Source organism: Vidua chalybeata, chromosome 2 (assembly GCF_026979565.1).
Source record: "Vidua chalybeata isolate OUT-0048 chromosome 2, bVidCha1 merged haplotype, whole genome shotgun sequence".
In the NCBI taxonomy this organism is placed as follows: domain Eukaryota; kingdom Metazoa; phylum Chordata; class Aves; order Passeriformes; family Viduidae; genus Vidua; species Vidua chalybeata.
In genome coordinates, this window is record NC_071531.1 from 38,023,141 (window position 1) to 38,038,741 (window position 15,601).

At 36.5% G+C, this 15,601-nt stretch overlaps 2 protein-coding genes across 4 annotated transcripts in view; one reads left to right on the plus strand and one right to left on the minus strand.

Annotated features, from left to right (window-relative positions):
* The window catches only part of FGF14 (fibroblast growth factor 14), a 376,169-nt gene extending 370,476 nt beyond the window's left edge, over positions 1-5,693 (plus strand). For both annotated transcript variants that reach the window (XM_053935886.1, XM_053935887.1), the window contains exons 4-5: positions 2,249-2,447; positions 4,938-5,693. In XM_053935886.1, the coding sequence (XP_053791861.1) occupies positions 2,249-2,447; positions 4,938-5,074 (336 nt within the window). In that variant the 3' untranslated portion in view covers positions 5,075-5,693. The remainder of the gene's footprint in view (positions 1-2,248; positions 2,448-4,937) is intronic.
* Positions 5,694-9,720: 4,027 nt separating this feature from the next.
* ITGBL1 (integrin subunit beta like 1) overlaps positions 9,721-15,601 on the minus strand; it is a 129,297-nt gene continuing 123,416 nt past the window's right edge. Inside the window, exons 10-12 of one of the 2 annotated variants that reach the window (XM_053935761.1) lie at positions 14,459-14,572; positions 12,866-12,981; positions 9,721-9,977 (exon numbers count right to left, since the gene is read on the minus strand). In XM_053935761.1, the coding sequence (XP_053791736.1) occupies positions 12,890-12,981; positions 14,459-14,572 (206 nt within the window). In that variant the 3' untranslated portion in view covers positions 9,721-9,977; positions 12,866-12,889. Of the gene's footprint in view, positions 12,982-14,458; positions 14,573-15,601 lie in introns of both variants that reach the window. The other variant, XM_053935760.1, reaches the window with a different exon arrangement.

Consider the following 15,601-nt stretch of genomic DNA (forward strand, 5'->3'; position numbering starts at 1 on the left):
TTGATTCAGGGAAGGTATACTAATTGAAGGAACCTTGTTTAAGTATCATAATGGATATTGTTAGGGAAAATATACAAGTAGTGTTTAGAGGCAGCCAAGCAGCTCTAGTATGGAGGAACATAGAATGACAAACAGCTTTTGTTTATAGCACAAAAAATGTGAGTATTGGCTAAGAAGTAGTGTTTATGGTAATTGAGCTTTACAAGGAAGTAAAACTTCATGGGAAACACAGGGGGTAGCATTTTCAGTGAAGTAGGCAATAAGGAGAACTGTGTAGGCATTTCCTGATTAGCATCTGCTGTTTCAACAGCCAAGGAACATGACTCGCATGTAAATGCTTGTGCTAGGCTTTAACAGGCATTCCCTCTAGCATGCCTCCCTGCCTTCTGGTTTTATTTTGAGTCTCCTTTATTTTGAGCCCTACTGTGACTTGAAATCAGTGGAGGAGAAAGGAGAGTAACATAAACAACAGATGTCTTAAAGTTTTGAACAGAGAGATAAAAAGCCCCATGGCAAAGGAGATGGTGCAGTTAAGGTGTTTTCCTGTCGTTAGTATTCGGTGCCTCTAGTACAGACTCTATTTGCATTTTTGCATGTATATATATACGTATCTCTATATATGCAGTTGGTATGCAGTAGTACACACGAGGGGTAAAGAAGTGGTAGTGCAAAAAGATGCCCATTGCACAATTCAGATTTTTTTTTGCATCCTATAAGAGTCTGACCTATAGACACCAAGTGTACTGGCTGACACAGCCAAAGCAACCTATTTTAGGGCAGGCTCACAAATTATTTCCAAGCTGTTTCCCACTTCTAGTTTCTTGCTGCATAAAATACATTTTTCTTTAATCTGAAGCTCAAAGATTGGGAATGCTAATAGTGTGCCATGTGTTCATCAAGACAACTTTGCTTACAGGTGGTAACTTAAGCCATGGCAGTATAAATACCATGTACCCCACTACATTAGGAGAACCTGATTGTGCACCAAGTGACATTCAGTGCACATTCAGAAAAGTCTTTAATCTCTGCTTTTTGGTATGGGGAACTGTGTCTTTAAAGACTTTGATTTCCAGAAAGTAAATCCGTGGCAGAAACAGCTGTGAAATTCTTACAATATATAGGCAGCTGGGGATGGCATAGAGACCCTGAAAATACATTGCCTGCTGGGTGTTAACTCAGTACTGCATGGGGCCAGGAACAAAAAGAAATGGAAAAAAAAATAGTGTGAATGGAGAAGGGAAAAGATGTGAAGTTTCCAGATTTTTTTGCTTTTTGGGAAAGATAACTAAAAGAAAATAAAGAGTATTCAGGGCTGAGAACTTTGAGCTCCGAAATCTTAGCAAGCTACTTCCCCCTTTCCCACATCTACCTCCTCCTTTTATGTCTTATTTCTTCTACAGGCTTCAGCAGATGGGTCCACAGACGGAAAATCACATTCACATGGCATCGTATTTTCTTGTGATATTTTAAGTGTATATTTATTTGCTTATTAACTTGCTGGTTTTTTTTCAAAGGATTTTGATAATCTCTATCTCAATGGATATTACCACTGGTTATTTTATTAGTTACTTGTGTTATTAATATATTTTTTAAAATTATTTGGCTACTGGACTACAAAAGTTTATGCTTAGCTTAGATTAACCTATATAGAGTTTTGGACAACTGCTGTTACTGAATGTGACTTCTGAAAAAAAATTCCAATTTTGGAATGAATGCTGAGGATGCCAGTAGGAATTACTATTCTTTGTCCAGAGATTTGTACATCAGAACAGTATTGCCCTGTAGTGGTATTGTCCTGGACTACAGGGATTGTTATATATTACAATATGTTGATGGCAGCACTTTAATCATAGAATATTAATTGTTGTAAATGAGAGGGAGCCTGCTGCATTCAGTTAGAACAACTGTTATCTCATTAATACTATTTTTGCATAGACTTTCTTAATCTTTATAAGGCCATCCTATCAGAGAAAGAAGCATAATAACAATAATTATGCCTGTATTTTAAATAGTGCTTTTATGCTTGTGTGGCTTTCTTTCTACTTTAAAAATATACTATCGCTGTTGCACAGATGGGTAAACTGAGGCATGCATGGGAAGTGAAATAAGTTCACTGGAGGTCTTCCAGACAAAGGCAGAGCTCCTTATCTTAAATCATATATAAAACTTATCATGAGGTATTTGTAAGTTAACAAAACAAATCCTGCACTTTAGAGATACCATTTAACATTTGCTTTTCTTCCCACAGGAACTTTTTACACCAGAGTGCAAATTCAAGGAGTCTGTTTTTGAAAATTATTATGTAATCTACTCATCCATGCTATACAGACAACAGGAGTCCGGGAGGGCCTGGTTCTTGGGGCTGAACAAAGAAGGGCAGGTCATGAAAGGAAACAGAGTGAAGAAAACAAAACCAGCAGCTCATTTTCTACCCAAGCCATTGGAAGGTGAGGCTCAGTCCATCTCTGGCAGACTCTCCTATACATCTCACAAGAATAGGAAATGGTTTCCAAATTGCCTGTACTGCATGTGCATGCCTCACACAGGGGCCAATCTCAATGCCACTCCCAAAGTTTCATGGAGCAGTTTTGTGCTTCTGTGTAGTGATGCTACAAAGGGCATATGTAAACACAGTTTTCCAGGGACTAAGTGGTCGTTTTACAAGAAAAGAAGTCTTCTGTGGAATAGTATTGTGCTGCTTTTAAAATATTCCATTGTTAGGGACAAAATCTATTGTGAATCTTGCAGTGAGAAAGTAGTCCTTTCATTAGGCAGAATGAGATAATGAATACTGAAGACTGGGAGTTATAAAGGGAATGGATGAAATGTCAGCATTTTAAAGTAAAAGCTTTTTAATACAAAACACAAAGGTCTCTCTATAAAATAAGTCATGATGTATTATTATGCCAAGTGTTGTAATGTACACAATTTGTGTAAGTTGGCCTTTAAACCAAGACAGGAGCAAATAACAATCACAGTAACCTTACACACCAAAATGATGTCACATTCTCTGAGAAATCCATTAATATCTTGAAACTTTTTTGTTATTTTATGTATTTATATATAAATACATATGTATGTATTTATATGCTGCCTTTTGCTTCTTGTCCTGATGGCACTACTTATTGTTCTAATTGTTGCACATAGCCTCAGATATTCTGCAAATTACCTCATTTCTTGCCATCTGAAAACACACACCTGAATAATGTTTTGGTTAGCAGTCCAATTTCTTTTGACATTTAACTTAAAATTTTTGATTGAAGGATCAGTTTGTCAAATACTTTATCATAAGGAAAGAATCAAATAAACTTATGTTTATTTGAAGTCAGGTTGATACCTTTGTGCTTTCCCTGTCTTGTGAAAGTTTGCAGTTGTTTCATAAACTCTCAACAATACTAATAATTTATATCTTGATCTTTCTATATAAATACTTATGGGGAGGGAACGCCACTGTATTTTTTTAAAGCAATGCAAATTTGTATGTACAAGGAAAGAAGTTACTTTTTTAAAATGTTTGGATGATCAGACTTCATCAAAATAGCTTAGAGAATGCTTAGAAATAACTTGATTTACATTGCTATGAGAATCATAAAATAAGACAGCTCTGCTATATAATTCCTTACTTTATAGTTCCATTTCATGTTGTTCAATGTGATAATTTTGTAGGTCACAGTGTTATTTCACCAAGCTCTTTTATTTAATCAGCTAAGTGCCCTAAACACATTTATGGGCCACTCTGAAGATATAGATCATAACCAGCCTTATGTACTCTAGGGAAGACATTTAATTTCCGTCTTTAAGAAGCTGTAAAAGGATTTAGATTATGTCACTGGAAATGTTAGAACAAGTATTTGATTAGTTAATGATGCTATGGGGCCCTTTACATTTATTATGAAACGTCACATCATCAAAGATCAAGGTCAGTACTTTGATGCTCCAGCCTCCTACTCTAATTAGCCAAGGGATGAAGGAATTGTGCTCTTTGTGGTAGCACACACCCAGTCTGGAAATCAGTGTGATGATTAATTCCTTTGACTGCTGTGACACCTCTTTTAACATTGCTCTGATATAAATAAATGCAACTGAGTTGGGTATAAGTAGAAATATTACCTGATAGAGTGACACGGAAAATGAAATTGAATTATCTAAGAGCATTAATCATTAAGGCAGCTTAATGCTTGAACTGTGTAATTGAGTACATGTATTTCCCTCAAAGGATTTGAAGTGGTTAGATAGGGACTGAAGCTCAGGGAAAAACTTTTAATTCCTCTAAGAATTCAGTTAATAGTTTAATTTGGGGTTTTCTGCACTTCTATGTTCAGTGGAGATCAGTGGCTACTGCATATGTTTTTGGAGATAACCCCCAAACAACTTTTGTACTCTCCAGATATCCTGAAGAAAAGACCATGGCCAAATTCGTCAGATTTGGGAGACTGATGTACGTGTAACTTTGTAGAACTGGACCCTAGCCTAGTCTTGCAATCTATGATTAAGAAAGAACACTTAAGTCTAGACAACTGTATTGTATGATCCCATTTTAAATTACAACCTGTCTTAACACATTTTACTTCTAAATGCTCACATGTTTATTTAATGTTTATTTAAGGGTTGTGTATACATACACATGGGTAAACACATGTACAATTTTGTGTGCCTTATGCAAAGAAAGAACACTAGTTTTTCATTTCCAAGAAGCTATAGTGTCCATTAAACATTGAAGAATGCAGTTTCCTACTGCATTTTAAAGTCAGATGCAGAAGAAGTGAGAATTTTGGAGGGTCAAGCAATTCTATCAGAGGTGCAAAACCAGCGTCTGTCAAAATAAACAGTTTCCCTGGTATGCAAGAGGAACATAGAAAATTAATCCTATTTGAGATGAACTGTCATATGTGATACATTGTTAAAAATGCTTCTCCCTTTCTCTTCCTTCCCGTCAGTTGCCATGTATCGAGAACCATCTTTGCATGATATTGGAGAAACAGTGCCAAAGGCTGGGGTAACTCCAAGTAAAAGCACAAGTGCATCTGCAATAATGAATGGAGGCAAACCAGTGAACAAGAGCAAGACGACATAGCCAGATCCTCACAGGTGTTGTGACTTTACTGAGTCCCAAGTACAGTTGAGCGATTTATCCTTGCCAGACTTCCCCTTGGCAGTGTCTGTGGATCAGCTTGTGGCAAGTCACCAGCTTGCCCGTTCCTGTTCTTGAACTGAGTTGTTGCAAGTGGATAAATCTCAACATGTAGCTCCACCACAACGAGAAGACACCTGGATGAACCAGCTAAACTCAGACCATGGAATGCCCTACCAGATATTGGAATGCCTTTTTAATATCTTTTCTGTGACTGTGACACTTCATGTGAATGACATACTTCACAAGTACACTTGATACCTTGCCTGCTGACAATTGCCCATAATCCCTTTTTGAGTCCAGTTTCAGCAAAATCCATGTGTTTAAGTTCTATTTTGTAGCACACAAATAATCAAGTAATTTCTAGTTAGATGCTGTAAACCTGTGCTATTATGGATTTCTCTTCTTCCCTTTTTTATAAGGCTGCTCGCTCCACTGTTTGTGACCTTTTGCAGGGATTGTGTTTCTCTATAACTTAAGTGTTGCCGGTGGCTTAGTTTTGAAAGCAATCAGGGAATCAGGAAGCCTTCAAAAATCTACTATTAAAAATTATATCTATAAAGAATAGGATCATTGTCTCTGGCTTAAAATATTGATTAAATGTGAATACTCTTTAGTAACAGATACTGTGCTTCTGAGGTTGGCATTAAAGTGGAGGGAAGAGTGTCAAACACAAGCAATGGGGAGTTTTCTGCAATGTGTGTTTGGCATCCCCCTATAGTTTCTTTTTGTGTGTGTGTTTTATACATATCACAGGCTTACTGGTAATGGTAACATTTGCCTTGCCCAGCGAGCAAGACCCACTCATTTTTGGAAAAGTGGGTCCAAAGAATTTTGTAGGCCTTGTAGGCCTGAATTAAGGCTCATTTTTCATCTACTAAATCTTCATTGTTTGAAAAACAACCACCACCAGTAAAAGAAAAAAAAAAGTAAGACTAATCAGAATTGCGCTACCTAAATCCATTTCAAATATAATCCTTTCCTGTTTTTAAGGAACTGAACTTAATGCCATTGTTATTTTTGGCTGAATCCCACACCTACTTAGCAAAGCATGGGCAAGGATGTTGTTGTGTTCTTTTTTGCAGCACCAATGCAAAGGGTAGTTACAAATTATAGTTTAATATTTCTGGTGTTTTAAAAAAAGACGTTTTAAAACTGGACATATTACAAAACTTTATTTTTATTTTTAGCTAAGCATGCAAAGTCCAGTCCTATGTATTTCACCGATATCCCAGTATGTACCTCCACCCAGCTTCCTAGGATACCATGCCCACCAAATTGCTAGATTGAAGGTGCCTTGCCTTGATCTCTATATACTGTACTTTCTCCTACATGAACCTAGAAGAAATCAAAACCATCATAAAATTGAAGCCTTGGATCATATTACCAGAAACAACATCAACCCTTTGAGTTTGTCACTTGTGAACAATTAAGCCAGTGTTGAGGGGGTTGAAGGCGGGCGGGGGAAAGATTTAGAGAATGCCACAGAGATGCCACTGAAGTTTTTGCACAGAGTCACAGGCTTTCAGAAGATGAAAAATATAGGCACTCTCTGTGTGCTTAAGAAGGAATTTGTTTCTTAAAAATGGCAGCAAAGAGCAAACTGTATCTCAGTCTGGAAAACTATGTGGCAACACTCTCTTGGCCTCTTGCTGTTACCTTGATATTTAAAGACAAAAAGAGGAAATCATCCATTCCTTTTTTAGCACTGTATTTCTGGCAATTTGTTTTATCGCATCTTTGTGCTGAAGTCCCTGACAGAGACTGCTGATTATTTCAAACTCCCTGTCTGCTCAGCTGAACAGTCTCATTCAGTCTGAATGAACTCTTCATACTAGTTTTCAAATGTGTTCTGTTTTTATAAGCAACATTTTAGTGCACTCTTCAAGGAGGCTACTGTAAAGCTGCTAAATTCTAGATAAACTTTTTCTTTTTTCTGTAGGTCAGACTTCTTTTTGTATGTGTGATATGAGAACAGCAAGACAATGCTTAATGTTGGGTCTTTCTAGGGAGGGAATGAGTTAAGCATGAAGCCCTCTATCCATGTAGAGAAAAAAAATACAAACCTAATCTAAAACTGTGATAAAAATGCAAAGAAACTTTGACTTAAAACTGTGCCCTTGCCTGCTAGCACTAAATCTGTGTGAGCGGGGAAAACAACACTTTATTAAAAACTTTGTGTGCCCTTCTCATCCCATCTGCTCCAGTGGGATTTGTGCACCATCCCTGAGAAAACAAAATCAAACCAAAGCAACTCAGATGGCGAGCTGGGGGCTTGCTCTGCGCTGCAGGACCCAGGAGACGCAGCAGCCTTGATGCTGCACTGCCGGCTGGGTCCCACCCTGGCCCCAGGCCTTCCTGCAGTTGTAAGAGGAGAACGTCACAGTATTTCAAGTGAGATAAAACAGCTGAAGGCTACATTCTCTCTCAGCTGATTCACGAGGAGGGAATACACGAGTTCATGTCCCATTCAGCTGTCTTTTTATTCACCCAGTGTAAGAGCCTGAGGAGAGAGAGGGCTGGAGACCTGGCTGAGCCATGCAAGGAGGATCTGGTTCATTGCCTGATCCTATATAAACATTGTTTTCAACATTAACCTTTTGGTCCTGAGTAACTATGATCTGTGAACCCGTTTGGGAGGCTATAATTAAGGCCAGATTTAATTTCTTTAAGCAGTAAGTACATAATGGAAATGCAGCTTTTTTTTCTTATTTTTTTTTAAATATTGTTTTCTGGTTTTGTTTCTGTGGGCTAAATTCATATGAGTGTTTAATCCAATGAATCAATGTCCTAATTTTTTTTCTACAATCTGTTTAAACATAACAGAGGTATCTTCGTGCTTTGTTTCCTCCCTTTAATTTTGTCTTGTCTCATCTGTTGCATGGGAAGAGTACAAGGATGAACTAACTGCATGTTGTAGGTTGTGTCTGTCAAAGAACTGTTGGCCAGTGTTGCAAATTTACATGCATATATGCAAAGAGTTTGTCTGCATTGTACATTTTGTGTTTATTCTTATTTGTTGTATACACAGATTCAACATGATGAATAAAACATTTATATGAAGGCATACTGGAAACCAACAAAAAAGTTTATATAAGAAGTAGACTGTGCAAAGCACCATTGCACTGGCCACAGGATGGTGAAACTTATGTAAATAGGTTGGCAAACTCAGTTCTCCCACTTTACCATGCCAAAGAAAATTTCAGCTCCTTAATATAATACCTCTCTTGCTGTTCTCCAGGATGAGACTTCACCATTTTCTTCCCTCTAAGATTAATTTTGCTGTTAAGTGAAAGCTCTTTTCAACTGTCTGTTACTACTAAAGTACTGTATAGTAAACCTGATGGAATCAATTTGTATTTACAGATTGGGGTTTTTGTACTTACATGTGCAGCTGTCCGTGAACCTGCAGCATTCCAGGTCTTTTGCATGCTTGCATTGTATTTTGTTCTTCTGGGTTTTCTCTAATCTCTGAGAGACTGTTCACACTGAAATCTAACCTCATCTTGCCATTTTATATGTTAACACTGCATAAAGTAATTTTCTTCTCATTTTTGATCTGTATTTCAGCTACAGTTCTATTTGGCAAAATTAGACACACCTGCACAGTTTTAGAGATCCAGTTTTGAGGAGATATGAACTACTTCAACAAAGCACCATTTTGCTGTACTTCAAAAATTTTATAAATACACAAGAATCCTTATGAGATTGCTCACATGATAGAGCCTATGGAAGGGTCTCTAGCTCCTTTTAAGTGCTTTGTAGCTCACATAACAGAGCTTTTGCTTAATTTTCTGTGTTTTTTAGCCATTCTCAATTGATTTTTTAATATACTGTCATTTTCATAAATGTTGGTTTTTAATAAACCCCTCCCAGGCCCTCCCCTTCACCAGATATAAAGTAAAGCAATTCACTTTGACTATGGAATATACCTGAAACAATAGTAAGAACCCTGGCTTCATATATATATATATATATATATATATATATATATATATATGGAGAAACTTTTTGTCTTGGTTTAAAATTAGTTTATGCAATGAGGTATGAAAGCAGGCAGTTTGGTTCATGCAGTAAAAGTGTACCATGATGATCCATCTGTTTATTGCTATAAAGAATAGATTATTCAGCTACATTTAAATGGGAATGGAAGCAAAATAAGACTACATAAGAAGGTTCTCTTTCTTTTAAATGGCCCTTTAGATAAATTCGTATTTCATGCAATGCATTCCAAAATGTTTAATAACAGGGTTTTTTTTCTGTGATGACTAATGCAAATGCTATGACTTATTTTTAAAGATGTAATAATTTTTTTTGTTCAATTAATTAGTCACAGAAATATTCAACTTAGCTTTCTTCATCCCAGTATCATTTAGCTACAAAGTGAGATGTTATTCAGCAAAGAAGCAAGGGCAATGTATCAGAAAAGGGAGAGCAAATACATGATTAAATGCATCTATGTGTTTCTAAGAAAGAATATAGACAGTGGGGGGAAAAAGGGGTCACAAGCAGGTTAATAAATTATATAAGCAAATCAATCCACAGGTTTTTTTTATAGGTGATATTACAGATATGTTAAACACAATAGGTGTAATCCTGCAAGTTTATTATAGAAACACTGGCACACTTCTGGATTGTGTTCTTTCTCACATAAGAAGAAAACAAGGCTATAATATCTTTTTATTTATAAGGTTTATCAATCTAATCAGTAAAAAGTCCCCTTTTATCCGATTTGGTTTTGCCTTTTGCCACAGGCCTGGAAGCAGGTTTTTAGTCTCTAGCAATGAAAAATCAAGCACTAAGTTCCACTTCCTTATGCCTCTTCCTGCATTTACAGTTTATGTATCTGGAATTCCCATCGCAGGGAATGAGATAAGGGAAAAAGATAACAATTTATTAATACAGCTATTATATTCAAATGCATGGAATAATAATCTTATTCCTTCCGATTTCATTTTTCTAGAGAGGAAATGAGCCACAAAACAGATATGCTGGGTGTCACATCACCAGTTACCTCAGCATGAAGAGCAGGGGAAATGTTCAAGCAACATTATAGGAAACAGAAGAAAAATTGGAAAATAATTAATTTGTTCATTACATTTTTAGTAGTCTTAGTTAATACTTTAAGGTTTATAGTTATAGCACCATTTTGTTTGATAATTGCATTTAAAGGAACCACGGAGAGTAGCTGTCTTAGATATTCTGATTTTTTTCCATATGTAACAAACAACTTGGATAATGCTTTTTGAAATGCTATAGCTACATAACCCATCCAGTAGTCAAAAAAGTTGGAGCTGATTGGTTTAAAAAAAATCAAAGTAGAAAAAAAAATTAATTTATACTCTTTAAGTATATAAATTTAAAATTAAAGCAAATGACAAAGTAAAATGCATCAAATACAACACTGGAACCACCTAAAGAATTGTTCTTTTATATATGAATGAGTACCTGAAATACCACAGCTGATCTACAGTATATATAAATGTTTTGATGCCATGAAATAAGTCAAAAGCATCTACTGACACCAGAACAGTTTTGATTATCTAGTATTTTCTTTATACAATACTAAATACAAATGGAAGGAAAGCAAGGGGAACTTAGTATCCTTCATTGTTTACACTCTGATTCAGCAGATGAATGTATATGCAAAAAATCCAGTGATTATGAGATTATTCAGGTCAGCGGTATTCATTATTCATAAATATAAATAAAAGCAACAATTTGTGCTCTCCAGACACGAGGGTTGGCAAAATGCATATATGCTAAAACTTAAGAAAATATTCCTGTTGAGCTCCATGGAGTTTTAGGGTTTTAAGTATAAAACATAAATTAAAATTTCAAGATGAATTTTACTTTGAGGATTCATTATGTGTTATGAATACAGCTTAGAACTCTGCCTGATACTCTGGTTATCTGATATTTGGTTATCTGTAAGAGAGTAGCTAGCAGCTTTGGGATGTATGTCTAGTTATTTATCTGCATAGCTTATGTATAGGTTGGATGTTTGGTAATGGTACTCCCTGAGAAAATGGGCTTCACGAGCTTCATTTTTAGAAAGAAAGAATCCAGGTTAAGAGGAAAAAAATGTGATAGTTAAAGAGCAAGCTATATGGGATGGAGGAATAAAAAAACAGTTAAATAAATAAATTTGAAATTTTGCATTCTATTATATGTTCTGTACCATTGTATTTTCCTATTTCAAAACTGTCCTTTCTAAAAGAAAAGTAATTTCTAGACTAATAATGGAAATACATTTTTTTTGTTAATACATAGTTCCATTATTTCTGAGTCATGTACCTCTTCAAAAATCAGGACCTTGGCACCTACACCACAATGTTAAAGTTTGGTATCTAAAAGAAGTATTTTTGAGCCATTTAATCAATTTCTTGCTCAATCATGGTTTCACAAAATGTAAACACTTTTGAAAGTAAAATGTATATTTTTTTTTTTTTTGCTCTAAAGAATTTAAGGGCTGCCAAATCTACATGTACAAAAAAAAATTAAAAAAAAAAAAGACTCATGTAAATAAGTTAGGGAAGTCCCAATAGTTGTGCATCGTTCATAACTCAATGTGAATTTCACACTGAGCAGCATTTCACCATTGGAAAATAAAAATAAAATTTTTGTTCATACCACTGCTTTGTTTGTATTTACTGTATTAAAACTTTAATTACTTTGTTGACATTGTCCAAACATCTTTGGCTGAGACCAAGCTACTGCATAGCACAGATGATTTTTCAAGTCAATTGATGTTAAGGTTCCCCACTTCTATGAAAGCAGTTAAATTCAGTGAATTCCATGTGTTACAGGGCAATCTGTCCTGAACAGTGAATTCTAAGAGTAAAATCCTAAAAGTTACTAATATAAAAATATTTCATTTGCTTTACATGTAGGAGGCAGCAGTAGATACACAGAACAGTACAATAGAAGTACATGTAAATTGCAGAATACATATGCAGAATAGGCAATCATACTTTTATATCTTTATTAGTTTCACTCCATAAGTTTCTATAGGTTATGTATTTTAAAGTATTGTAATATGTAGATTAGATAACCAACTTACTGATATATCAACCACAGAAACTAAAAGTTTTCCTGTAGAAAAGGTTCCATTCAAACATTTTGGGTCTTCAGTCTATGAGTGTCACGTGATTGGACCTCAGTTGCACAATAATTTGACCAAATAAAAAATGATTACTATTTTTATATGCTTCTTTACAGTTTCTCTCAATTTATGAGTTGGTTCATAATTGGGATTGTTGGAAAGAAAAAAAAAAAGGCCAAATAATGTATTTTTCAAATACCATAAAACAAATCAAACTAATTATTTGACAATATTGCATTAGTGTTACTCTTCTACAGGTGAATTGTTGCATACTGACATGGAGACATGACAACCAAGTAAATAATGTTAAAAGAAGGGTCTTCTTATACCTTTGCCTCAGGTTGCTCAAAGAAATAGTCATTATAGGTATAATATGGGTTCCACTGAATTTACAAAAAAATCTCTGGAGAAGTTCCATAGGGCCAGTATTTTATGACTTCACCCTCTATGGCTTGGGTTGTCGTGCTCCCTTATTTAGTTTTCGGATGCATTTCTTTAAGGAGCAGATCCTCAAATGTGTTCTAAGGTATTTACAACCATCTATGTGTGTGTTCATGCATACCCACACCCAGACACTTAGGAAATTAAATGTCCTAGCAGCCTAAAGAAAAACAAACAAAAAGACCCACTTCCTCAATCTGTGACATCCTTCATTAAGGGTATTCTCTCCCCAGCCAGATTTCACAAGCATTTCCATTCCATCCTTCCCAGCACTCACAGTTTCCACAGCTACAAATACCGTTACCTAGAATAGAATGAATAAAGGGCAATTACCATAATTGAAATATACTACATTAAAATGTGTTTTATGGGAAGTAAAAAGCTATGCTCAAGTAGATGTATTGTTCCTTTATTGTCCCCTTTTTCCTTTGGAAGGAAGCAATTACTGCACCATTGCATTAAGAAGCCACCCCACACCTATACTTACATGGCATTAATAGCATGTTCTCAATAATTCCATCAACAGTATTGCAAATATTGAAATTGTGTATGGTGAAGTGTAATTGTGCACACCAGTGTTTGTACCCAGCTGGTGAGGCTAAGTGTTCACACTGTGCCTCCAGGTACAAAGAAAAACAAGATTAACTATTATTCATAAAGAAAAAGCCATTAAAAGCTATCAACAGAATAGCAATTAAACCATGGCTTTGAGCATGAAAAGCTTTAAACCTAAAATCTCAGAAGTGCTATACAAATAAATCCTATCTCAAACTCTCTATTAAGTGAAAAATGTCCTGGCCCTATTTTGCAGCAGTGGAACAATTGAGACCCATCTATTGATTTTATTTAAATATTTTTTATGACCCTTGGATGCTCAGCTTGAGACCTCTATAACCTTTGTATCTATGTAAACTCCTCTTCCTTCTGACTTTATGAAGATCCATGATTAGGCATTAGAGCTACAGATAAGGCTCTTGTTCCTGCTATGCTAGTTGCCTCCACAAAATGACCCTTCCTAACAGGCTAGCTGGAAGACACAATTTACTAGTGTCAGTCTTCTCACTCTCACTCTAATTGGCTTGCAGAGTTCTTCCACATCTAATAATTACTCAGCAAAGATTTTCTAAAATTAAGATTTGTAACAGGAAGCAGCCAGTGAGTTAATTTAGCAATTCCCATGCTGCTTCTTGTCACTATGCTTATCACAAGGGTTTGTTGGCAGTCTGCCCACTTCTATCGACATCTGCCACCTGCATATTCAGACATGTTAAGGTGAAGCTGCTTGAATCATTTACCCTCACATCATAATAAAAGCTATCAGCTATTCCAGCCTCCCACCAACAATTGTCTGACTGCTAGGAAGCTCTGTTAATCCACACAACTGTGCTCCCAATCCACCAGTGAATTTTGTCTGTGGCTTAAATGCATTACACACATGGAATGTCCAGTAAAAGAACAAAGGCTAAGGAAACCTCATGATCATAATGCTGACGTTGTGTTCCTTGCCAAAAACCAGTAACTTATAGTGTATTACAGAGAGAATTGCTGATGGATTCCCTAGCTGGCTTACTTATTTAAATTCATACTCAGGCTTTTAACTGTTGTTTTGAGACCTTAAGTTGATCATTGCGCTGCATGAAGAAACAATTATAGCAGGTTTGAATAACCAGCAAATGTGCTTCCTCCATCAGTGGGGAAAGGAGAAGCTGGGCTTTGTTTAACATAATTCCCATCAACTCAGTTTGTTTCCTGAAGCAATTAAGTGTTAGCCTGTACTGCACCTGTGCAAATGACACCATCATGTTTGTCACAGTCTCTGTCATCGCATTCACAGAAATCACCCGAAATGTACCATTCCTGGGGTGAACAGATGCACTTTCCACAGTGGCAGGAGCCTGAAATCACAAAAATTATTACTCACAGTCAAAGAGTACTGGCACATTCAGACTAGAAAATAACAACCCAAGTCACACATATGCACACATACGCACATGTGCATGTGCACAGAATTGCTGCCTAAGAGGCTGTTGCATAAAAGAAAATAATCAAGCTAAAAGCCTTTTGAATGAAAGGATTCTTTTGGCATGAGTTAGAGTATGATGGGATGCTACTGCTAATAGCTTTGATCCTGCTATTTCAATAATCAGGACTCACATTTTGAAGCTTTCTTTTGGTTTCGGAGACCTACAATCAGGGCTTCTCTCCCCAGTAACTTCCTTTTTTTTTTTTTTTTTTTTTTTTTTTTTGTACTAGCAAAGCTCAAATTGTCCCCAGCCCATTGTTACTGCAGTAAAATCACACCCAGGAAGAAAATAGTCCTCCTCATCTAAAGCTTTTAGGAGTGAGTTCACAAAAGCACCAACAGTGCTCAAGACTAACATCTATAGACCCCCAAAATCCTCATCACCACGAATGAAGCTTCTCCACCTCCCATGGACTTACTGAACATTTGCTCTAGGTCAAAAAGAGTGTGCACATAATGGCAGCTCAGCAATTGGCTTGTTCCTGCAGTGTGCCCAAACGCCCCTTGTTGGGAGAAGCTGCTCTCCTTCTCCTAAAGGATGTCAGGCCACACCCTCACAGACAAAGCAGCTGTGGTCAAATTCGGGTGATGCCATAACCCACAGAGCACCAGAATCCTCCCTTGAAGAGAAGACTCTGAGGCATCCTTACCTTCAGGAGAAGGTCTGTGGCTCTGAATTGTGGAAAGTGACAGGTGCCTCTGGACAATCATGTGTCAGGAAGCCTATAGCCTGAGAAGTGTGTGAGAGAGGCTTTTCTGCAACTAGAAAGGCCACAAGGAGATGGTAATTCCTCCTGAATGATTCCAGCACCTGACTGAAGAGACTTGGCTTTTACAGATCTCATCTTCAGCAGCCTGGCCCTATGCAGATTTCAGATATGTAAACACTGAAGTGGGGATC